The sequence below is a fragment of the Typopeltis vanoorti genome, chromosome 22 (assembly GCF_054136105.1).
Source record: "Typopeltis vanoorti isolate ZY-2024b chromosome 22, IOZ_Tvanoo_1.0, whole genome shotgun sequence".
NCBI lineage: Eukaryota > Metazoa > Arthropoda > Arachnida > Uropygi > Thelyphonidae > Typopeltis > Typopeltis vanoorti.
The window spans coordinates 62911185-62937720 of record NC_143570.1 but is presented as its reverse complement, the minus strand read 5'-3'; the positions used below and the strand labels follow the sequence as shown (position 1 = coordinate 62937720).

The 26536-nt window shown below is 36.4% G+C and overlaps 1 protein-coding gene across 4 annotated transcripts in view; it reads right to left on the bottom strand.

Moving 5' to 3' along the window:
* Positions 1-26536, bottom strand: part of LOC150094462 (hemocytin-like) — a 2636009-nt gene that overhangs the window by 2165474 nt on the left and 443999 nt on the right. For all 4 annotated transcript variants that reach the window (XM_090412206.1, XM_090412207.1, XM_090412208.1 and 1 more), the window contains exon 16: positions 2325-2495. In XM_090412206.1, coding sequence (XP_090268332.1) covers positions 2325-2495 — 171 coding nt within the window. The remainder of the gene's footprint in view (positions 1-2324; positions 2496-26536) is intronic.

The window sequence follows — 26536 nt, the reverse complement described above, 5'->3', positions numbered from 1 at the left end:
TGTGTGATAAAAGGACCTCCCAGATGAGTTTTTGACGCCATGAGGTCTTGGGGTAATAATAATAATAATAATAATAATATCTCCTTTTTTTTTGTTGCCTGTCAATATTCTTGTAATATATAATGTTGTAGTGCCACCTCTATTAGCTGAATTTTTGCCTCATTCAGTAGGTTTTTCTTGCATTTTTCTTAATCTCTCTTTTTTTTTTCTTTATATTTCTCTTGTAAGCTGATGTTATTCTTATCATGTATTATTATTTTTTCTTAATTTCTTTTCTTTTTTCAAGCTTAAGTTGTGTGAAGATATACATTCTTTTTTCTTTTCTTCTATGCACTCCTGGTACTTTTTCTGTGGCTTCAAGGTAGATGTTTTTAATACATGTCCATATTTCTTCAGTGTTTCCGAATTTGTCATTTTCATTCTGTCTGGTCTGAGTAAGAACTTCATATCGATTTTTAACCTATACTATATATTTTCTTTTAGTTTCCATATTTTTAGTTCATTTATGTTAAACATTCTATTTTTGCCTATTACTTTCTTTGTGTATATTAATCTTATTTTAATTTCTCCTATTACTATAAAATGGTCTGTATAAGCATCTGCTCCTCTCATTGATCTCACATTCAAAAGAGATTATTATTATTATTATTATTAAACAAGACCTCATGGAGTCAAAGACTCATCTAGGAGGTCCTTTTATCTCACACACATCTCATCATACTGCGTCTTAAACACATTCAAACTCCTTGCAGACACCACACTCTCAGGCAAGGCATTCCAATCACTCACAACTCTGCACGAAAAAAACCTGTCTCTCACTCCCCTACTCACACCCTCTTTATACAGTTTCCAGGGATGACCTCTGGTTCTCCCCTGATCTCCCACTATTTTCTGTAGAACTTCTCCACCATTGATCCCATAACAACCCCTTACCAACTTGTAGGTCTCTATCATATCTCCCCTCTTCCTTCTCTCCACTAGACTCTGCAAATTACATCTTTTCAATCTTTCCTCATACTCGACATTCCAGAGGTCAGAAACTACCTTAGTCAGTCGCCTTTGGACCCTTTCCAACATCTCTTCATCCTTCTGAAAACCAGGTGACCAAATCTGGGCACAATAGTCCATGTGTGGCCTAATCAAAGCCTTATACAATGGAACAAGAATCTCCCTACTTCTACACGTCAATGTCCTCCACATCATTCCCAGAAGTCTTTGTGTTGTCTTCACAATTTTGGCGATGTGTCCCCTAAATTTTAGATCCTTATCCACTATCACCCCAAGATCTCTTATTTCCTCTACTTCCAACAATATATTCTCACCAAGCATAAATTCTATACAAAGAAAATGGAGATCCTCTCCATTTTCTTTGTATCACTACATAGTCAATATGGTTATACTAAAAATTAGTTTAATCCTTTATCCAAGTGTGAGCAAACAAAGTTTGCGCCTGAAAGTATCTTCAGGACTGGGGTAAGGTGGTACAACACCAGGGAAACTCGTTGCAAAGGTGGAACAAGCTACCAACACACCTATCTTAGTATCTCCTATAATGCAAAACACATCTCCTTGCGGATGTCTAATGTTATGCATTAAGGGAAGGGCCACTTAATGCATAACATTAAGTGGCCCTTCCCTTTTCAACATATCCTAGTCACCATGAAAACCTGACGACCAAATCTGTGCACAATAATCTATATGAGGCCAGATTAAGGTGTTATACAATGGATCATAACCCCTCTATTTCTGCATGTCAGGGTCCTCCACATCATTACCATTATCTGATGTGATTCTTCACAACTTGTGCAATGTGGCACCTGAATTTTAGGTCCTTATCAACCATAATTCTTAGATCTCTCATCTCCTCTACTTCCTTTAAAGTTTCCCCACCAAGTATATACTTTGCATTCCATCTATGCTTACCAAATCTCAAAACCTTACACTTTGCAACATTGAGCTGATAATTCTACTTACCTTCCCATTCATGCAATCTATTCAAGTCTTCTTGTAAGGCCATAACATCTGCTTGACTCTGCATTGCTCTCCCTAGTTTTGCAATTTAGGTAAGCCATAATTTCAGGCATGTGGCCACCACTAACTGGAGGTCTGAAGTGGCTTGAAAAAGTTACATGTTTGGTCTCTAGGGAAGAATTTATGGACCATGTCAAAATATATTAAAAATACAAAAAATAATGAAATAATAAAAAATGATAAACATATTCATCATTCCACCCACCCACATACAAAAAGTTGCAAATTTATAGTATATCAAGATACATAAAAATAAAATAAATAAATGCAACAAATTCAATTGTAAGACTTACTGCATTCTGTAATTTGGTTTCTCCATAAAATAATTTGTCCTTTTTTGGAGCAACTAGCACTATAATCAGCAAGTGAAGGGCAGAGACACTCTTCAACTTTGTTTTGACATGAACAAAGATCATAAAAGCAGCGTTTATAAAATGGTTCTGGATCTATACTGTCATGACAATCTACAATGAAGACACAAAAAAAAAGTTAAATTATTATTTTTCAAATTATTTAATGATATTTTTAAGCTTAGTATCATTACTACTGTTATCACCAGTATCATTATTATTATTATTACTACCAGTGATATCATTGTTATTATTGTTATTAATAGTAATATCATTATTACTGTCACTCGATGTGGAATTGTTATTTGCTGTATTAATAGTAGCATCATTATTATTTCTATTATTCTAATTATTGATCTTCAAATATAAGAAGATAAAGTAGCACAGATTGAAGAAATCTGTGAATTACTTGATTGCTAATCAGGCCAAATGACCTTTTCCATTTTATTAGTATGCATTATATATATATATTTTTTTTTTAATTGTACACATAATACATAATGTATTTTGTACTTAGCTGCCATTCAGTATATCATCAAGCCATAACAGATTAGTGCTTCACACAAAGATTTGTATATCAGCATATGGTGATTGGATGGATGATTAAGTAGGAGAATTAAGAGATTAAACCACTGTCTTAATTAGGAGAATTAAGACAGTGGTTTTGTATGGTGCAGAGTGTCTCCCATGAAACTAGCAGAAGAAGAATGAGATTATCAAGACTAAGAAGAAAAACAGGTTGAATCCTTAATAATAATAATAATAATAATAATAATAAATATATTGTGTTTGGTTTATATTAAACTGAAGTTTTACTATAACACAGTATTTGTTTCCCATATTTTTTTAATAATGAATGCTGATCACCATGTAACTATGAAGGAAAGATAAATATATTGATAAAGATAAATATATAAGCGAAAGTTAGCAAAAGTAAGAATGTAGAAACAAAAGCAAGAAGAATGTAGAAGTGAAAGTTAGTGATAAGGGAGCAAAAGAAAGTATGAATGAGGAAACGATGCGAATGCAAGGATGCAAGACTACGGGAATGAGAAAAACTGTCAGACTGCAAGATTTGATGAAACAGTTGTTGAAAATGAGAAATGAGTAGAGGAATACGCAGAGTGATATAAGACATTTAGTAGAAACTAATTAAAGAAAAAAGGGGTAAAAGAGGTGAAGAGTGACTCCAGGATAGCAGTGTATGGAGTCACTCTTCAACTCTCCATCTCCACCATTACACCGAACCTCTACTACCAATCATCTATATCAGTGCCATCTACTGTCCAAAACCACCACCACCACCACAGCTAGTATTTTTGGTTTGTAAATTGTGTGTGTTCTGAAGGGCCGATTTGTCTGTATGTGGAATGAAAAACCCAAATTTCCAGGAGAAAAACCCCTGCTACCTCCGTATGAGATCAGCTAACTCACCTTCGATTGAAAGAGTCCATATAAAGATTCCTGACAAGAATGTCATGACGAGACTCGAACTCAGGCCTTTTCTAATTGATGGGCGCAACATACCATTGTTCTTCCAATTGCGCTATGGAGGCACTTACGGTATGCTAGTGGAGCTGTGTGAGGAGAAGGAAGTACAGTTAATGGATGTATAGCATGTGTTTGAGAGAGGAAGAGAATTATACTGAAGAAAGTGTTATTAAATTGAAGTAAAGTATGTGCTGCATGCAACAAATCAAAAGTAAGAGATGAAATAAAAGAGCAGGAGAGTGGTATTGAAGAGACAAGAGTGTCTGACAGTGGAAACAATGGTAGTGTGAGAAGAAGGGAGAATGAGAACTCAACCGGAACAGGGAAATGGAGGGAGCCTGGGTAGACAGGAAGACATAGCATAGGGAGAGTGGATGTTGAAGGTAGTAGTCAATATATGTATCGAGTATCAGTGGCGGCCCATGAAGTTTTAAGTGGGGGTGCTAGCTGTACAAAATAATTTTAAAAAATTCTTTTTTTTTTCCTAATTAGTAACCCAATCTAGTAGAATTAGAATCTAATAATTATTAGATTCTAATTCTACTATTAGAATATATTAGAAATATTAGAATCTAATAATTATGAATAAATAAATCTGTAGATTTATTTATTCATAATTATTAGATTTATTAATAAATAAATCTGTAGATTTATTTATTCATAATTATTAGATTCATTAATCGATAAACCTGTAGATTTATTGATTAATAAATTGGTTACTAATTAGGAAAAAAATAATTTTTTTAAAAATTATTTTGTATAGGTAGCACCCCCCACTTAAAACTTCATGGGCCGCCAATGTGGAGTATATTACGATGTGGGTGGGGAAGTTGAGACTGAGCAAATATATGTAGTAAGTGGTGGAAAAGGTGATTGGGCAAGGGCAGGTGTGGTGGGGAAATCACAACCAACCAGTGGATTAGATGGGACTAGTTATAGACCTAAAAATGAACTGCTGTGTTTGTTTACAAATGCGAGAAGTATTAGAAATAAGGTGAATGAAATGATTTCAGTCATTGAGTTTATTCATCCCAAAATCATTGGAATAAGTGAAACATGGCTGAATGAAGATGATATCATAACAAGAATAGAAATGAAAAGATACGGTATTTTTAAGGATAGAAAGTGCAAGAAGGGAAGGGGAGTGCTGCTGATGGTAGTAGGGGAATTAAGTCCACATAAGGTAGAGGGAAATAGTGACACTGGTTATAAGGCAGTGTTGTGTAACGTGGAAGTTGACAGGAAGACATATTTAGTTGGATGTTGATATAGGCCAGGTAATGTGGAAGTTGGTGATGAAGAAATGTGTAAACAACTTCGATTAGTGAACAAAGGAAGATTAATTATTATGGGTAATTTTAATTATGTCAGTATACATTGGAATGAAGAAACAGCATTTGGGAATAAGCAAAATTAATTTCTTGAATCTCAGGCAGCATGTAAAGGAGGGCACACGAGGATAAAGTAATCACCTGGGATGTGGCTAGCCATAAGTGGACTTCTGTGAGGAAAGCATATATGTGGAATTATAAAGCTGGTGATTATGACAAGCTGTTGTGTAACGTGATTTTAGCTGAGCAGTGAGGAAATAAATGCTGCTTGGGAACTGACAAAGAAATACATAACAGCATCATTCATGAATGAATGAGGAGCTTAAGCATGAAATCTGGAAGAAGGTACTTTGGAGGCCGTATAAGATGAATAATGGTAATAATCAGTTTCATGAAGAGTATAACGAACAAGCCTAAAGAATGACTCAGTTAGTAAGGAAAACAAAAGTTCAGTATGAGCAGAAATTGGCAAATCAGGCGTAGAAAAACCCTAGAGAGTTTTTTTAGATATGTGGCGAGTAGAAGGAAGAATGATCATGGTAACATAATGTTAATGGATGAAAATGGCAGAATGATAACTGCTGCAGAAGACATTGTTGGGTATTCAGTGATCAATTTATAAGGTTGTTTCATCATTATCAGGCTGGAATCATGAGTAATTTAAGTACAGAGGACATGGGAGAAGATGGCTTAATTGATAGGATATATCATCATGCATCTTAAGAAAATATTCAGGAAACTGGCAGTAGCAGTGGCATGCTTGTATAATAAGAGCCTTAATTAGAGAGCAGCATAAATTCCAGGGGAGTGGAAAGAAAGTGAAATTATTCAACTTCATAAAGGTGGTGATAAGCTGTGGCTTCAAATTATAGGCCGATGTATATCTGGAGTTGTGGTGATGGTACTGGAGAGATTGGTGAGAAGTAGGATACAGAATTATGTGGATAATAGCATTTTTTTTTTTTTTTTCTGTGGTTATCAACATTGGTTTGTTAAGGGGAGATCATGTTTTACTAACTTACTTATGTACTATAACGAAGTGACAAATACCTTGGATAGGGGAAATGCATATACAGTACTTGTATTTTGCAAAAGCTTTAGCTTTTGATAGGCTCCCACATGACAAACTATTAAATAAATTGAAACAGATAGGACTGGATAATAGACTTCTGAATTGGATCAGAGACTGGTCTGTCAGATAGGTATCAGAAAGTTGTATATGGAGGTGAGGTATCCTGTAAGAGAACAGTCACTACTGATGTATCACGGGGGTGAGTTTTCAGACCAATGTTGTTCAATTTGTATATTAATGATATTGGGATGGGTTTAATTACTGATGTGCAGCTGTTTGCAGATGATGCAAAATTGAGGAGAGCAATGCAGAGTCAAGCAGATGTAATGGCATTGCAAGAGGACCTGAAATGAATGGGCAGGTTAGTGGAACTATCAATTCAATGTTGCAAAGTATACTCTTAATAGAAAAACTTTAAACGAGATAGAAGAAATGAGAGATTTGGGAGTGGTAGTGGACAAGGACCTGAAATTCACATCCTTTTGTAATTGAAGGATTTAGCCTACTCAGATTCATTGTGATTTAGTATGAACCTTAACTTAGAATAAATTTTGATCCATTGAATAATTAAATTTTCTTAACTGCAAATGTTTTATGTTTTTCCAATAAACATGTTTTGTACCTTACACCTGAGTTTATGCCTGATTACAAATTCAAACCACCTCTTATGAAATAGAACCTTTTGGCAGGAAGGAATTTAGATATAATTGCTTAAGTGAGATTCGAGTCACGACTGCTAACTGAATCTGCACAGCGCTAGCGTGAGATTAATTATTGCGTGTATCCCTTTTGATTAGAATTATTTCCCTGAACAAGAGTCTCCTCTGTTATAGGATGTTGACTAGCACAGCATAATATAAATTTTGCCAATATCCGAAGAGGAGATAAATCTGAATTAATATTTTAAGGGCATGACACTAGATTAGAAGGATGGCTATTTGGAGGTGGAACAAGATATAATAAAGGGTAAACAGCGAGATAACAATATATATATAACAAAGACGCATCGACGTAACAGGGGTAATATGATTGAGACATATAAGCTAGTCAGGGGTTATTATCAGGTTGACATGAAAGAGATTTGTCATAGAATGAGGGGGGGGGGGGATAGAACAAGAGTTAATCGCTGGAATCTATATAAAGAGGAGTATGAGGAGAAAGTTCTTTGCATGAAGAGTGGAATGAATTGTCTGAGTGTGTTGTGAATGTAGACATTGAATCATTTTAAGGCACAGTTGGATGAGAATTGTGTGCAGTAGTGTGTACTCCCACAATGAGTGTCTGACTCAATGGAGGTCAGACATTAATAATAATAATAATATTATTATTATTATTATTATTATTATTATTATTATTATGGCTATTTAGCTTATTTTTGTTTAGGAATACCCCATTTTTTATAATGTCATTGGCCTTTTACACAATTTTTAGGGCATTACTGATGTTTTAAAGAATGATATATGAAGAATATATAGGAAGTATAATTCAGACATACTTCTGTAGGATGTTGCTGGTTGTCTTCTTATTTAGAAGCATCCGCATATGGCGATATACATTTATCTACTGTTGAAGTATGACCAAAAGAAGGGGATTGGAAATGTGGGGATAAGAGAGATGTGGGAGAATTATCAGTGAGGCAAGAGGTATGTGAATTTAAAAAAAAAAAAAAAAAAAAAAAAAAAACATTTTTTTTATTATGAGTGGGAAGAGAATTCTCCCCATTTCCAATCCCCGCTTCTCTTCAGTCATACTTCAACAGCAGATAAATGTATATCACCATACACTGGATGCCACTGAATAAGAAGATAAACCAGCAACATCCTATAAAGGTATGTCTGAATTATTCTTCCTATACATTCTTCATATATTGGTCTTTAAAACATCAGTAATGCCCTAAAAATTCAGTAAAAAGCCAATGACATTATAAAAAAAGGGGCACTACTAAAGAAAAATAAGCTAAATAGCCATAAAAATAATATTTACTTAGAGGAGTAATATGGGAATTTTTTCAGAAATAATACCTATTGTTACTATTATTATTACATACAAATCGGCCCTTCAGAACACACGCAATTTACAGACAAAAATTACTAGTTGTGGTGGTGTTGGAGGTGGGCGGTAGATGGCGTTGATTCGTAGTAGAGGTAAGGTGTAGGGACAGTTGAAGATGTCCTCCCACGATGAGTCTTCGGACTCCTTGGAGGTATCAGGAATAATAATAATAATAATAATAATAATAATAATAATAATAATAATAATAATATTATGCCGCCAACCTCCATGGAGCCAGCAGATTCATCGTGGGAGGATCACTTGACCTGAAACCTATTTATCATAATGAAGATTAAAATACTTAACACTAATTCCAATTACAACATATTCTGGTAGTGTGTTCTATTTATCCACATTTCTCTAAGAAGTTAATCAGGATGAGAAATGTGATGAGGTGTTTTCAGATGAGGTGTTTGCAGAATTATATATCTAGTGGATACAAATAAAATGATGCAAAAGAACAGAATGACAAAAAGCAGATAAAAAATAGCAAATTATAAAATGAAAATTCATTATTAAAGGTGTGGTCAATAAGAGTATCACACAAGATTCGTTTTCCAGGAGGGTGGATGAACATGTAGATTAATGCTTTGACTATCAGAAGCAAGAGAGCTAGTAGTTATGGGAACAGATTATTTGGTTGGTCAGAAGAATGTGAGGATGAATATTAAGAGATTATTGAGGAGAGTGAAAGTTAACAGCCTGGTTAGAAAAGCTGTCATTGAGTTTGCAGAGGAGTGACAGTGATAAACTGAGATAGCAAGCAAGAATCATGAATGGTATATCAGCAGAGTTGTGTGAGAAGAAAGGAGTGGTGCCATTTGTTAATGTGTGCAATGATGCATTTGAGGAAGGATGGAATTGTACAAAAAGTTGATTAAGACCCTGTCAGACCACACTTAAACTACTGTTCTCAGATTTGGTCCCCAGGATTTGAAGGGGATAAATTAACTGTAGAAAGGGTACAAAGGCAGATAACAAAGATGGTTACAGGACTGTACAATGATAGTTACGAGGATCGGCTGAGGGAATGTGGACTGCAGAGTTTGGTGGATAGAAGAAAGAGAGGTCATATGATTGAGAATTTTAAACTGTTGAGAGGTGGTTGCAGGGTTGACACTGGGGAGTTCTTTCGATTGGTTGAACAGCGAGGAATGATGACAAGAGGCCATCCCTGGAAGTTACGAAAGGAATCTGTGAACAAGAGGGTGAGGAGTGGTTTCTTTGCATGGAGGGTGATTGAACCATGGAATGCATTGCCTGATGGAGTGGTGAGAGCGAGAACGGTCAATGAGTTTAAGGAGTGGTATGATAGACTGTGTGTTTCTTAGTGGGGACCTCCCCTCGAGGAGTCTTGATAGACTTTGTGTTTCTTAGGAAGGACCTCCCACAATGAGTCTTTTGACTCCATGAAGGCTTGAATAATAATAATAATAATAATAAAAAGTGATAGATTGCATTTAAACAAATATGGTGGGAGTCACTAGGAGATATCGCGGCTAGAAAGAAGTGTAGTGAGCAGTAATATGTAAGATCAGATGAAGTAAGTGATAGCATAAAAGATAAGGAGAGTGAACCATGAGAGCTGGAATACTTATGAATACAGAGAATAGTAATTAATTTTTTTAATGGGACGTGCACTCTCAAGTGGACATTATAAAGTACCTTTATGGCTTCAAATGTAGCACAATTTATATAGAATTTTATTTAAAAGTACAATATATTTCATTCAATAATACCATGCACTTCAGCTGCAACTGAGACATGAGCTACTATGTGGATGAATTATGACTAATTATTGTGATTCATCTATTGAATATAGTCAACATTACATGGATCTCCCACGAAGTTCACATAATGCTGCATAAAGTATATTCGAGTTTTAAAATCAAATTCTATATAATTTTTGCAACATGTTTAAGCCATAAAGTTACTTTATTATTATTATGATGATGATGATTACGTGACATCTCCAAAGAATCCAAGAACTCATTGAGGCAGGGCACCCACTCCACAGCTCTTAGTCTCAACCACTCAATCCACCAACTACAGAAAACGGGAAATACCATCATCATCATCATCTACACCAACATCATTTACTGCACACCACTACCACTAGTATTTCACAGACAATCTCACAAACATTTGTGCTCACAGTAGAATTCAAACCCGCAGACTTTTTGGCTGGAGAGTGGCTACACTAATCACTTGGCCAACAATTATAATAATAATTATTATTATTATTATTATTATTATTATTATTATTATTATTATTATTATTATTATTCAGGCCTCCATGGAGTCAAAATACTTATTGCAGGAGGTCCTTCCTAGGAAACACAAGTCTATCAAAACTCATTGTGGGAGATCCCTCCTAGGAAACACAAAGTCTATCATACCACTCATTGAACGTTCTCGCTCTCACCACTCTATCGAGCATCGCATTCGACAGCAGTTCAACCAACCTCCCTGCAAAGAAACCACTAATTACCCACATGTTCACAGCTTCCTTTTGTAACTTCCAGGGATGGCCCCTTGTCATCACTCTTTCCCGCTGTTCAACTAAGCAAAAAAACTCCCCAGTGTCAACCCTGTAACCACCTCTGAACAGTTTAAAAGTCTCAATCATATCACCTCTCCTTCTATCTACCAAACTCTGCAGTCCACATTCCCATAGCCAATTCTCATAACTAACATTGTATAGTCCTGAAACAATCTTTGTTATCTATCTCTGAATGCTTTCCACAGATAATTTATCCCCTACAAATCCAGCGAACCAAATCTGAGAACAATAGTAGAAGTGTGGTTTGATCAGGGTCTTATATGACAGAATGATAACTCTTTTATCTCTGCAGGTCAGCATCCTTCTCAGTATTGCAGCAATCCTCTGGGTTACCTTAACCACCTTTGCAATATGTCCCCTGAATTTCAGGTTTCTATCAACCATCAACCCCAGATCTCCCCTACTTCCACCAGTCCAGTGCAACTCCTGCAATCGAATATGAAGTGTCCCATCGATGTGTCCCAAACCTCAAGACCTTACATTTTGCTGTATTAAACCGACACCCCCCATTCATTTGCCCATCTATCTAGTTCATTCAAATCCTCTTGCAGGGCTACCACATCTGCACTATTACTAATACCCTTTCACAGCTTCACATCATCTGCAAACACCTGAATATCCCCCCCTGCAGGCCACTGACAATGTCATTGATATAAAGGTTAAACAATATAGGTCCTAGTACTGAGCTCTGTGGGACTTCACTTGTAACCTTCTGCCTCCTCCTCGATACTGCCCAAACATAATCAACTCTCTGATACCTATCAGATAGCCAATCCTGAATCCAGTTGACCAACCTGACATTCAAATCCATGTGCTGCAATTTAAATATCAGCTTATCATGTGGCACCCTGTCAAATGCCTTCACTAAATCCAAGAAAATGGCAGTATATGCCTTTCCCTCATCAACTGCCCTTGTCACTTTATTATAAAAGGAGTTATATGGGTAAGTGAGGATAAGGGCAAGTAACAATATACAAGTATAAAGAAATCACAGCTGAGAGATGGCAAGTAGGATTGGTTATAGACCGAAAGCGAATTGCTGTGTTTATTTACAAATATCAGTAACATCAGATATAATAGGGATGAAACTGTTTCACGGTTTGAGTTTACAATAGTGTCTCGCAATTCAACATTAATCCATCGCCAAACTAATGTCGAACTGCAGGACAATATTTCCCATATAAGTGTATGGAAAATAGATTAATTCTTTGTCGGATCCCCATGCCACTCACCCTAAAGGGTGAGTGGGAGAGAAATGCACTATATTATTTACTTTACGTATTTTACTATTGTATAATACACTAAATTACAAAATACACTATTGTATACACATACATACAATCTATTGAGCCTTAGATGCTGGAAGTTAGTTTTCCTTATCCTGTTCTACCTCTTCTTGTCTCTTCTTTGCTTGAACAGGGATAAGGAACTGATCAAGGATGGGTTGTCTCTCCATCTTTTTCAAGATGGTTTTGAAGTGATGCATGATAGTGTTGTTGAACAAGTCTCTCATTCTACTCGCATCAGCAGTGTTGGGGTGCCATTCCAAACAAATAGACTGCACCTTCTCCCAAAGGAATAAAACTTCTTTAATGGCAACTGTTGGGATCGGTCCTTTTTCCCTGCCTTCATCTTCTTCAGGTGAAATACTTCTCTCTCTCCTTTGTTTGCTGTTCACTGAGTGCTGTGAGTTCTTCCACAGTCAGTTCGACATCGTGATCCTCTACAAGCTCTTCTACATCAGCCTCATCTACCTCCTCTATGTCTAGATTCTCTGCCTTCGAAATGATCTCTCATATGGCTGCAGCTGCTTTTGATTCTCCAGCTGCTTGGTCTGCAATGTTGTCATCATGAGAAAAATTAGGAATGAGTTTCTTCCACTATGCATGAAGGGTTCTCTATGTCACCCCATCCCAGGTAGTTTTAATAAAGGAAATGGCATGGAAAATGTTGAACTTGGTCTTCCAGAAGTCCTTCAGAGTCTTGTCAGAAGAGTAAGCCACGCCGAAAAGCCGTGAGAACAAAGTCTTGGTGTAAAGTTTTTTAAAACATGCAATCACTTCTTGATCCATGGGTTGGATCAGTGATGTCATGTTTGGAGGCAAGAACTGGACTTAGATGAAATCAAAGTCAATTTCAAGAATGTCCTCTACGTCTTGAGGATAGGCACTAGCATTGTCAAGGATCAGAAGTGCTTTCAAAGGTAAATTGTTGTCAGTGAGGAACTTCTTCACGCTCAGGGCAAATACCTCAAAAATCTAATCTTTGAAAACTTGCTGGTCTATCCAGGCTTTTGCATTGGATTTCCACATCACTGGCAGTTTGGACTTAATGGTTTTCTTCCCAAAGTGCTGAGGATTTTCTGAGTAGTAGAACCAGAAGTGGCTTTAGTTTAAAGTCTCCACTTGCATTTTCTGCCAATAATAAGGTAAGCCTATCTTTCATAGGCTTATGTTCTAGGAGCTTCACTTTCTTGTGTGATGTAAGTTCGATTTGGCAAGATCTTCCAAAATAACCCAGTTTCATCCCCGTTAAAAATTTGCCTTCCTTCCTGATTAAATCTTCAAATTTTTTCACAAACTTTTCTGCAGCCTCTTTATTTGCACTAGCAGCTTCCCCCCCCCCCGGTCTGACAACACTATGGATGCCTGTTCTACCTTGGAATCTGTGAAACCAGCCTCGACTTGCTTTGAATTCCTCAGTTTGATCTGAGGTACATCCTGGAGGAAGAAACTCATTCCTAATTTTTCTCAGGATGACAACATTGCAGTTCAAGCAGCTGGAGAATCAAAAGCAGCTGCAGCCATGTGAGATATCATTTCAAAGGCATTTCGTCTGCAATTCTTCAAAAATTAACCTAGCCTTCTCACAGATCATTGCCTGAGTTACTGGATCTTTCTTCATCTGTTGTTCTCTAATCCAGGTGATAAGCAGTTTTTCCATCCATTCATTGATTGAAGATCTATTCTTGTTAGAAATCTTCATTGCACCAGCAAACACCCTAGCACCCATAATCTTCTCTCACTGTTGCTAAAAAGTTGCCACAATTGACCTAGGAATGCCATACTCTTGAGCTACATCTATAATTGTTCTACCTTTCTGCAATTTATCTACAATTTCTTTCTTCTTCTTCTCTATGCTCAACAAAGTGTGCTTCTTTCCGGAATTATTCCTCTGTTCACTTCTGTTTGGACTCATTCTTAAATTTCACTCAAAAAATAATAATAACTGCAGATACACAATATTTTTACTTTCAGAAAAATGCAGAATTGAAAATTGCACAAACAACATGAGCAAACACCAATGCAACCCAACAAGAAATGACAAATAATAAATGACATTGCACAATTCCATGCATGAGCATGCACCTCGTATGGATCAGAATGATATCCTGATGAGAATAGAAATGGAGGAAAATAATGTTTTTTATTAGGACAGGAAAGTCAAGAAGAGTGGGAAGAATAGCGTTAAAAATAGCTGGGAAATTATATTCACACAAGTGGAAGGAAATACATGCAAGTGGAGAGAAATAGTGACAATAGTTTTGAGACAGTAGAGTGTCAGACAGAGGCTGATAAGACGAGATACAGTAGATGTTCACCATGATGAACTATTTTTTGTTGTTGTTGTTGTTTTGTTTTGTTTTTATAATGCATGGCTTACTATAGTGAATGTAGGAAAAAAAATTAATCCCCCACACACACACACACACAACATTCCCATGAAACAAGAGAAATAGCTGAAAACAATGCAATGGAATAGAAGAAATTATGCAAACTAGAATAATTAAAATTGTGGGAAATAGCAAGAGAAATGGAGAGAAATTATACACTGATAACAAAACACAAAGCAACAGCAGGAAGCAAACATACAGAACAGAAAACAATAAACATAAGTGTTACTGTTTTGTAATCTTTATAATGGAATCTTTGTGTTATGTTATAATGGAAAAAATATAAGGAAGAACAAAAAGAGAATGAAATTATAACAATGAAAATGCAGAATTAATGATTTCTGAAATAATATTATGAAGTGTTACTGACAGCAGGAGGAAAGAAACTAAAAGACAAAATATATGAATTGATTTAAAGAAAGATGAGCGAGTGGCATTGTATGTCGACTCCATTATTGAAGGTGTGCTAGAGGATAAAATGCACAAGGTATGTTTTCCAGGCAGTAAAATGAGTAGAGTGATTGAGGCATTGGATACGAGGTGGGAGCGAGCAAAAGAGTTAATAGTATTAATTGGTACAAATGATTTGAGAGAGAACAAAGAGCATGTCAAAATGAATATCAGGAGGCTGCTTGGAAAGATAAAAGAGAATAGTGTGACAGGAAAGGTAGTCAGTGTGCTGCCTAGGTATGATTGTGGTGAAATTAGGCAGAGAGCAAGGATTATGAATGATATTCTGGCTGAAATGTGTGAGGAGATGGGATTACAGTTTGTTAATGTGTGGAATGACTTTGAGGGGCGAAGTGAGCTGTATGGGAGAAATAGACTGCATTTGACTGGTTATGGAGTGAGTTGCTTGGAGAAACTGGAGAAGTGAATAGAGAGAATGAATCAGATCGACAGGGGAGTGATGTGGAAGAGCAGGAGAGTAAGACAGGAGAGATTGAAGAAGTGGATATGAATGGGGAAGCGAGTGGTATGAGTACAGAAAATGAGAGAATGGGTGTGCAAGAGGAGCAGTAAACAGGAAGGCTCAGGGTGGACAGGGGTATACAGCGTGAGAAAGGTAGATGCTCCAAGAGGAGGTGAGAGCATGTGTAGGCAGGAAAGAAATGAGATGACCAGGAATCAAGAGGAAACAGATGGAATTGAAAAGAGTTCTAAAATGAAGAAGCAGAAAGGTAAATGGCCCCAGTCCAGCATGGAGAGACCACATCGAGTGAGTGGTATCAGTGGAACTAGCTGTAGATCCAGAAATGAGCTGTTCTGTTTGTATACCAATGCTAGAAGTATAAGAAACAAGGTGGATGAAATGGTTGCATTAATTGCGCCTGTTCACACAAAGATTGTCAGAATAAGTGAGACATGGTTAGATGAGGACGACATTCTGACAGGAATAGAGATGGAAAAGTATGATATATTTTGTGAGGATAGAAGGGGTAAAAAGGGAGGGGGAGTGCTATTGATGATAGAGAAAGAGTTATGTCCATACAAGGTAGAGATGCAAGAGGGAAATAGTGCCAGTGGTTTGAAGGCAGTATGGTGTGAGATAGAGGTGAATAGAATCAAATACTTGGTGGGATGTTGTTATAGACCTGGAAATGTGGATTGTGGTGATAATGAAATGTATAGTCAAATAAGCCAATCACATAAGAAAAGGGTGATCATTATGGGTGATTTTAATTATGGCAATATAGACTGGAATGATGAGATAGCAACTGGAAGTAAAGAAAATCAGTTTCTTGAGTTTTTGAGGGATAACTACCTCGGACAGTATGTAACAGAGAGCACACAATGATCAAGGGTCTTGGATTAGGTCATCTCATCAGAGGATGTAATTTTAAATGAGGTGTCAAACCATCCACCAATTGGTGAAAGTGACCATGAGGTGTTTACCTCGGTGGTTGCCAGCAGTGCAAGGACCCCTGTGAAAAAAGGGTATATGTGGAACTACAAGTGGGGTGATTATGAAAAGCTCAGGAGACAGTTTGTGAGTGTAGCATGGAATGAGGAGTTAGCTGGAAAAGAGATCAATGCAGCTTGAGGGATTTTCAAAAACTATTTAGTAGATACAATGTCTAAATGTATTCCAAAGGTGAGAAGGTTAAATAAGGTAGGTATGAGATGGATGAATAAAGAGATTAATCATGTGATAGAGAAAAAGGGTATTAGGGAGGCATCATAAGAGAAGTGGAAGTAACCAATTTCATGAGGTCTACAAAGACCAGACAAGGAAGGTGACTTGGTTGGTGAGAGTAGCTAAAGAGAGGTATGAACAGCAGTTAGCTAATGAAGCCAAAAAGAATCCTAGGGAGTTCTTTCGACATGTAGCCAGCAAAAGAAAGAATGATTATGGAAGGATGACATTGATTGGAGGAAATGGTATAAAGACAGCTGTTGCAGAATGTGTGGTGGAGATACTTAATGAGCAGTTCATAAAGATCTTTAAATCTTGTGAATGTGACTTCATGGAGGAATTGAGAGCAGTTGATGATGGGGAGGAGAGACTGACTGTAAGTGAGCAAGAGGTGTTTGGGGAGTTGAGTAAACTAGATGTAAATAAGGCTGTGGGACTGGATAATAGAGTACTGCATATTCTGAAGGAATGTGCCAGAGAGATGACACCTCTGGCACATTCCTTCACACATTTTCCTCTACCTCCAACAATATATTCTCACAAAGCATAAATTCTGCATATTCCTTCACATATTCATTCACAAATTCACATTATCCGACACCTGCCTTGATATATTTTTTTAATAAGAGTCTTGCACTTTGTCAAGTTCCTAAAGAGTGGAAGGAGGGCAAAATTGTGCCACTTCATAAAGCAGGTGATTGAACTCAAGCATCAAACTATAGGCCTATCTCTGTGTCAGGTGTTGTGGTTAAGTTGTTGGAGAAGCTTGTGATAACTAGGATCCAGAGTTGTGTTGACAACAATGGTATAATCTTTGATGGACAGCATGGATTTACTAAAGAAAGGTCATGTTTTAGTAATCAATTTACTTATTACAATAAAGTGACTGCTTCCATGGACAGAGGAGAAGGATACACAGTAATATACTTGGATTTCACAAAAGCTTTTAATAGAGTACCTCATGATAAGTTGACAGTCAAACTAGAGCAGATGGTGTTGGATATTAGATTGGTGCATTGGATTGGAGACTGGCTATCTGATAGGTATCGACAAGTTGTGCATGGCGGTGAGATATCCAGATAAAGGAAAGTCACTAGTGGAGTGCCTCAGGGGTCTGTTTTAGGGCCATTACTATTTAACTTGTATATTAATGATATTGGCAAAGATTTAGATGGAGATATTCAGTTGTTTGCAGATGATGCAAAGTTGGGACGAACCATAAGGAGTAGTGAAGATGTTGTGGCCTTGCAAGAAGACTTAAATAAATTGAGTGATTGGGCAAGCAAATGGGGATGTGAGTTCAATGTTCCAAAATGTAAGGTTTTAAAATTTGGAAAACAAAGATGGGATGCAGACTTTATGCTTGGTGAGAATATATTGTTGGAGGTAGAGGAAATAAGAGATTTGGGGGTGATAGTGGATAAGGATCAAAAATTTAAGGGATATATCGCCAAAATTGTGAAGACAATACAAAGGCTTCTGGGAATGATGTGGAGGACATTGACGTGTAGAAGTAGGGAGATTCTTGTTCCGTTGTATAAAGCTTTGATTAGGCCACACATGGATTATTGTGCCCAGATTTGGTTACCAGGTTTTCAGAAGGATGAAGAGATGTTGGAAAGAGTCCAAAGGAGACTGACAAAGGTAGTTTTTGACCTCTGGAATGTCGAGTATGAGGGAAGATTGAGAGGATGTAATTTGCAGAGTCTGGTGGACAGGAGGAAGAGGGGAAATATGATAGAGACCTACAAGTTGGTAAGGAATTGTTATAGGATCTATGCTGGAGAAGTTTTACAGAGAATAGTGAGAGATCAGGGGAGAACTGGAGGTCATCCCTGGAAACTGTATAAAGAGGGTGTGAGTAGGGGAGTGAGAGGCAGGTTTTTTTCATGCAGAGTTGTGAATGATTGGAATGCCTTGCCTGAGAATGTGGTACCTGCAAAGAGTTTGAATGTGTTTAAGACACGGTATGATGAGATGTGTTTGTGATAAAAGGACCTCCTAGAGGAGTCTTTGACTTCATGAAGTCTTGGGTAATAATAATAATAATAATAATAATAATTTTAACCAGATTGAAGAAATAGAAAATGCCAAAAAATGGAGAAGGTCTAATCTGTCCAGTATATAAAAAGAATGACAAGAACAATTTATGAAAATTATAATGTTTATTTCTCTTTTATGTATAACAATATAAAGTATTATTATTATTGTTATTACCACCCCAAGACCTCATGGAGTCAAAGACTCATCTGGGAGGTCCTTTTATCACACACACAGCTCATCATACCATGTTTTAAACACATTCGAACTTTTTGCAGACACCATATTCTCAGGCAAGGCATTCCAATTGTTCACAAGATTGTGGAAGTACAGAATCAAATAAAGAGAGGTAATCAGACTTTTTACTCAATTTTGTGTTCTCAGTTCATAAGATATTTACTTGATGACTACAGTAAAAATATATATATATCGATATCTGTGGCAAGTGCAGAAACTGTGAATGGATTTAAGGTATAGATCGATGATCTTTTTTGCATGAGAATGTGGACCTCCTGCAATGCATCTTTTGAATCCATGGAGGTCTAATAATAATAATAAATATACTGCATTTTTCTAGATTTTACAAAAGCATTTGTATGTGACCATGTCGCAGACATGGAAAGTTAATGAAAGACTTCTATTGGAGCAGGCCCCTTGGGAGTGGTAGGAGGGTAAGATAGTACTATTGCATAAGAGTGGTAGTAGAATGGAAGTATCAAACTATAGGCCTGTTAGTATTTCTTCTATAGTTGTTAGAATTTTGGAGAAATTGGTAAGAACTCACATAAAGAATTGGACAGATCAGAGTAACATTATTTATGCAGGCCAGCATGGATTTGTTAAAGAGTGCTCTTGTGCTGGTAATCTCTTTACCTGTTACAATAGAGTGACAAGAGCAGTGGATGAAGTTAAGGCATACACTCATTTTTTGGATTTTTCCCAAGACATTTGATAGGGTGCCACATGACAAGTTGATTTTTAATTTGCATCATATAGATTTGGATATCAGGTTCGTGGATTGGATAGGTGATTGGCTTTCTTATGGATTCAGAGTATTAGATATGGGGAAGTAGTAACAGGGAGTATGAAGGTTACAAGTGCAGTTCCACTGAGTTCAGTCCTGGAACAATTGCTGTTCAATCATTATGTAAGTGATATTGTCACAGGGCTACAATGAAATATGCAGATATTTGCAGATGATGTGAATCTTGGGAGGGATATATGTAATAGTGCTGATATTTTGGCTCTTCAAGAGGATTTGAATAAGTTGGAAGGATGGGCAAAGGCATATGGATGTCAGTTTAATGCAACTAAATGTAAGATTTTAAAAATTGGGACCCACAGAAGGGATGCTTCATACTCACCAGAGGTATACTGGAAAAAGTGTAAGAAACAAGGGATTTTGGGGTAATTATGGAAAGAGATTTAAAGTTTCAAGGTATAGTACAAAGGCTATGAAGACATCTCAGGGAATTGCGGCAATGGTGAGGAGAACACTGACCACAAGAGATAAGTGTGCTGGTCACATGTTATAAATGCTTGATCAGACCACCTCTGAATTTCTGTTTTCAGATCTGATCATCTGGATTTGGAAGGAATGAAGTAACCTTGAAGAGGTTGCAGAGGCCAATAGCAAAAATGATGTCAAGACTGAAGACTGAGGGCATCCGGACTGCAAAGCTTGGTAGATAGAAAGAAAGGGTGGGGGAGGGGATATGATCAAGGCATTTATGCTGTTGAAGGATTATTATCATATTAACCCTGAGGAGATTTTTCATATGGCAGAATGAGGGAAGGGAAAGGACAAGAGGCCATCCCTGGAAGTTGTAAAAGGAGGTGGTGAGTAAAAATGTAAAAAGTAAGTTTTTTGCATGAAGAGTGGTAGGAGTGGGATGCATTGCTTGAGAGGGTGGTGAATGTGCAGATTGTGGATGATTTTAAGGGATCATCAAAAACCTCCCAAGTGACCTCCCATGATGAATCTTGTGACTCCATGGAGGTCAGAAAAAAATAATAATAAATACAATAAATGTGATATACTCAATGTTTGATAAGACAATCATTATCAAACCAAAGTCAAAACTTCCAACAATATCTCTAATGCAGAGTATTTTAATAATAAGGTGTGACACCTCTGGGTCTGGCTCCCACTGATGAGACCTCAGTAAAGGTCGAATAGTGGGAGCATAGTGACCTTTCCCATAATACATAGCATTATACATATCCATAAGAATTATGTGCTTTGCATTATGGGATACTAAGGCAAGTGATGTGAAGTCATTAGCTTCTATATATGAGTTGCCGCAGTCCTGAAAATACTTCAGGCGCAAACTTTGTTTGCGTACACTTGAATAAAAGATTAAACTAAGTATATAATTTATCGGTATCTTTAATTTATAGTATAACCAAGTGGAAAAACTTCCAATATTAGAACAAAAATTGAAAGAGCAACAACAGCACTTCAAAAACTAAAACCACTATGGGCAGATAAATAAACTTACAATTACCAACAGATTACACCTTACTTACATACTAGTTAATTCAGTACTTCTATATGGAAGTGAAACTTAGACCCTCCTAAAAGAAGCTATAAAAGAGGTTGTTGACATTTGAAATGAGGGTGGCTATAGATCAGCACTTCCCAAACTGTGGGCTGCAGTCCCCTTGGGGGTCATTAGTTTTTGAGGGGGCTGTGAAATAATGAAAACAAATTTAAAATGTTTTGAAACTAAGTAGATTTTTTTTATCTTAAAAGAAACATATTTAATTTTTATTATTTATTATTTCTTTTTTGTTATTTTTTATATTTTAATGGAAAAAAATCACACATTGGTGTTGGTTCACAAACTTATTATGTCTGTATTACGATATTTTTTTTTGATGGGGGCAGTGAAATATTTTAATTTTTCTAAAGGGGCCTTTACATCCATAAGTTTGGGAAGCACTGCTATAGATGACTCCTAAAGATACCATACACTGATCACATCACAAATTTTGAAGTAAAATAAAGAGTCAGTTCTTTTGCCAGTCAAAAGCGATAAAATCATAACTAAGATTCGAATGAAACAATTTATGGGGCTTTAGAATGTCAGCAGATTCCAGGAACTCAAAAAAAGAGGCAGACCGAGACCTGGATAAATAATATAAAAAGCTGGACCAGTGCTTCCCTTACAGAGCTGAAAGCAATGTGTCAAATCAAGGAATGAGTGGGAAATTTCAGTAAGGAATATTTCTAATATCTACTCTATAGTCCTTTCTGGACTATGGGATGATGATGATGATCAAAATCATCATCATCATCCCATTGTTCGTGCATTGTCCAACTCCAAACGTACCAAAACTTCTCATCTTCCTTCATTTCATTCATCTTGGTTTTTTGGAACAATCTCCTCTATGTTGTTTTTCTAAATGTACAATCCCCAACTTTTTAAGAAACATTTTAATAGACTACTTCTTTTTCCTTAATTACCTAAACATGTGATTACTGAGGAGATTTTAAATGTTGTGTTATAGGTCTTGTGCCCTTTCATGTGTGGATTCTTCATAGTGAATAAACATAAAGATGATGAGTGACATACAGATTATCATAAAATACTGAGAGAAACTATTACAATATTAACAGTTAAAGAATGAGAAACCAATGAAGGATCGCACACATCACCTAGCATTATTTGGAAGTTCTGCAATGATGATTCTTCAGAATCTATTGAGATGCTCACATAACAATAATATCACTCTGTATTAATGATTTTCCTACATCAATTAGGATAAGCCCATGATTTTTATTGAGAAAATTATGTGAATGAATGGTATTGATAGATTCTTTAATCCAATAAGAAATAAAGTCTTCTTCAAAATATTGCAGAGAGGGTTTGTCCCAATCGATAACATGTTTGTTGGAAGAGTGGTAATCCATATATTTTTCCTTTCCACTATAAATCAACACTACTAAAATAGTACACCTTTCTTATTTCAAAACTTCTACAAGTCATATCTATGTAGGGAAGACAACAAGAACAAGATATTCTGTTAATCTCATTGAAGGGGTTACTATGATTGGAGATCGAAGAAGGTTGTGTGTGTGGTAAGTATAGGCTTGTAGGCTACTCTGTTGTTATGAATTTTGAGAAAGTTGGAGATTTTTAATGGAGAGATTACCAATATAAGGGATTGAAATGGAATCTCTATAAATTAAGATTTAACTGTGGAGGATGATGCAATATGCAGTTTAGAGGTTATGTAAAAAAGAGGTGATGTGACAGATACATTTAATTTCTTGAAGAGATTTTAACATATTAATACAGAGTGAAATTATTTTTATATGAGCATCTCAGAGATTTTGAAGACTCATCATGAGAAGCCCACACTTACCGTTATTCAAATAATAGCTATCATACCTTTTCCTTAAACTCTTTCATTGACATTCTTTGACAAATCACTGACCTGTTGTACTTTCCGAGCATGTCAGGTATTGAAAAATTTCTTTTGCGTCAGTCTTATTTTATATATAAAAAAAAATCCTTAAGTGAGTTTTAACCTTCTATCATGTCCCCTGTTTTCCACCTATCAACTAAAGTTTATCTAAACTCACACACCTTCAATCAACACTCACTGGAAGCCCACAGACCTCACTATTTTCAGAACTCACTGCTATCCTCCTCATCCAAAAGAAACCGAGACAACTAAATTTGTCCACAATAACTACTTTGGTAGTTATAATTTTTTTTAATAAAATAATTATAATTATTTGTAGTTATAAATAATGTAGCTGTAGCAAAGCCTTATTAAGATGAAAAATAACTTCCTTATTTCTACTTAACAACATGTTCTTCAATATCCAAGTAATTCTTTGAATTATTTTGCGGACTTGAATGATATGCCCTCTGAACAGCAACTACCATCACCCCAAATCCCTAGCATCATAAATTTCTCCACTCCAGTCCAATCAATGTAATGCATTTCTTTACAGTTTAAATTGTGAATTTAACCCTTTCACATCTACTGCACACATTAAATTAATAACCATTATTATTTGATTATACTGCTAATTTATTTAAATCATCCTATATGATCTCTACATCACCTTTATTAACTATTTTATATACAATAAAATATATCAGTTTTATATCATCAGCAAACAATTGAATCAAATCATTCCTTTCCACCATTATTATTATACAAATTAAACTGCAATGGTCCTAACATAATTCTCTATGTATTAATGTGATAAAAATCCCCTAACTAACTTAAATGTCTCTATCAAATCTTTTTTCCTCCTATCCACCAAACTTTGTAATTTACATCCCTTTATCCAATCTCCATAACCAACATTCCAGAGTCCTGATATTGCCTTAGTCAATCATCTCTGGACCTTTTCCAATGTTTCCACATCACTATAAAAAATAGGTGGCTGAATCTGAGCATAATAGTCCAAGTTGGTCTCACCAATGCTTTTTACAGCAGCATAACCACCTCCTTATCCCCACATGTCCGTATAATCATTATCACAGTAGCAATGTGATATTGCAAGTCTTGCATCCTTGTAAGACTTGCTATGTGGCCTCTAAACTTCAGTCCACTGTCAACCATAACTCCCAAATCTCAAATCTCATCCACTTCCTGCACCACCAATACAATGTACAGCCTTATATCTCTGTACCCCAAAGAGCAATACTTTCCACTTATTTATTTTGTGTGGAGTTCCCCTTTTCTTCTCCCCTACATTCCTTAGGACAGGTTGAGTTCTCCTAATGAGGGATTAATAAATATACTTTGTATGTGTATATTTGCACAAGGTTATGCATTTTATGGCTGTAGAGCTGCGCGTGCGCACGCGCGTGTGTGTGTGTTCAAAGGGCTAGTCTGCCCGTTCTGGGGGATGAAAAACCAGTTTCCAGGAGAAAAAAAAAAACCATACCTCTGTATGAGACTGGCTAACTCACCTTTAGCCAAAAGAAACCAGACAAAGGTTCCTCACATCTTAGATGGGAATAGAACCCAGGACTTTCCAACCAAAGGGGCTTCATCTATACCGAATGAGCTACGGAGGCTCACCTTCCACTTATTAAAACTATAACCCTACTATTTCAGTCAAGCTAAAAGTCTATTCAGATCTTCCTGAAGGGAAATAAATGCAGTAGTGCTTCCTATAATTTTCTCCAGCTTTGTATCATTAGTAAATAATGGAAAATCCCCAGTCAAGCTCCAAGAAATATTATTGCTATTATCATTATCATTATTATTATTACATGACACCTCCAAGGAGTCCAAAGACTCATCAAGGGAGGGCACTTACTCTACATCAATCCACCAAGTACAGTGAACTGCATCATCTGCACCAACACCATCTACTGCCCACCACCTCCACTAGTACCACAATTACTAGCACTTGAATCAGTTTTTTGGTTACCTTTGATTGTGCTATTCTAATTTAATTTTTTTAATGTCTCAGGTCAGTCAATCTTTTTTTTTTATGTTTATTAATTTTATATATGTATTTTTCATATTTTATGCATTTTGTACATAGTCTGGAAATCCTGCTCTACTGACCAAATATGGAACTTTTTCAAGCCACTTCAAGCTCCAATGAGCAAAGTGATGATTTTACATAGGGTGATGAAATTTATCTCCCACCTAAAACAAACACCCAAGCCCATGGTGGGATTTGAATCCACAGCCTGTTGGTTGGAAATCGAAAATACTAACTATTTGGCCAACCATTCCAGGAAAAAATGAAATTAAACATTTGATGGATACCAACAGAAGAATGCGAAAAAAAAAAAATTAAACACAATTGAGAAAAACAGTAGACAAATGACTGAAGAGTGGTAATGTATGAAGATAAAAACTACAATATTAAATTCCATTATTAAATGTAGGTGGATGAGAGAAGAATGCACAAGGTTTTTACCCAAGAGGGAGGATGAACAGGATGATTGATGCTTTGGATATAAGAAGTAAATATGCAAGTGAGTTCATCATGGTGGAAGGAACAAATGATTTTGTTCCATTCTCCCAGTGGTTAGACACTGGGAGAATGTGAGAATGAATATTACCAGATAATTTAGGAAAGCGAAAGGAATGAGTTTAGTAGCAAAGGGTAGTTCGTGTGTTGCCCAGTGATGATAATGATAAGTTGAGATAGTGATCAAAACTAATGAATAGTATGCCAGTAAAGTTGTGTGAGGAAAAATGAGTGCAATTTGTTGATGAACTGAATGCATTCAAGGAGTAAATGAAATTATATAAAAGAGATGCACTGCACCTGAATTACTTTGTATTAATCAACTAAAGAGATTGTTGCTAGAGGGAAGAGTAACGACTAATATGCACAAGAGATCAAAGCAGTAGAGTGATACAAATGACATTGGAGAGGAAAGTTTGTGTGTGTGTGTGTGTGTGTGTGTGTGTGTGTGTGTGTGTGTGTGTGTGTGTGTGTGTGTGTGTGTGTGTGTGTGTGTGTGTGTGTGTGTGTGTGTGTGTGTGCATGAAGGTTGAAAATGTGAGAAGTGAAATGCAACCTAGACAGGGAAACTAGGGGAGTCAGGATGGTCTGAAGCACAAAGTAAAGAGAGCAGAATATGGAAACAGTAATGAATGTATGTGAGGGGTGACCTTGAATGCATGGGCAGTAATCCAGTCTGGGCAAGGGGTTGTTAATAGTATGCAGCAGCAGGTGTGGAAAAGTCACAGATGAAAGGTAGTATGGGTAGGAGATAGTTATAGAAAAAAAAAAAATTCTGAACTGATTTACAAGTGTAAGGATAAATGAGTTTATTCACCCAAAAATAGGTGGA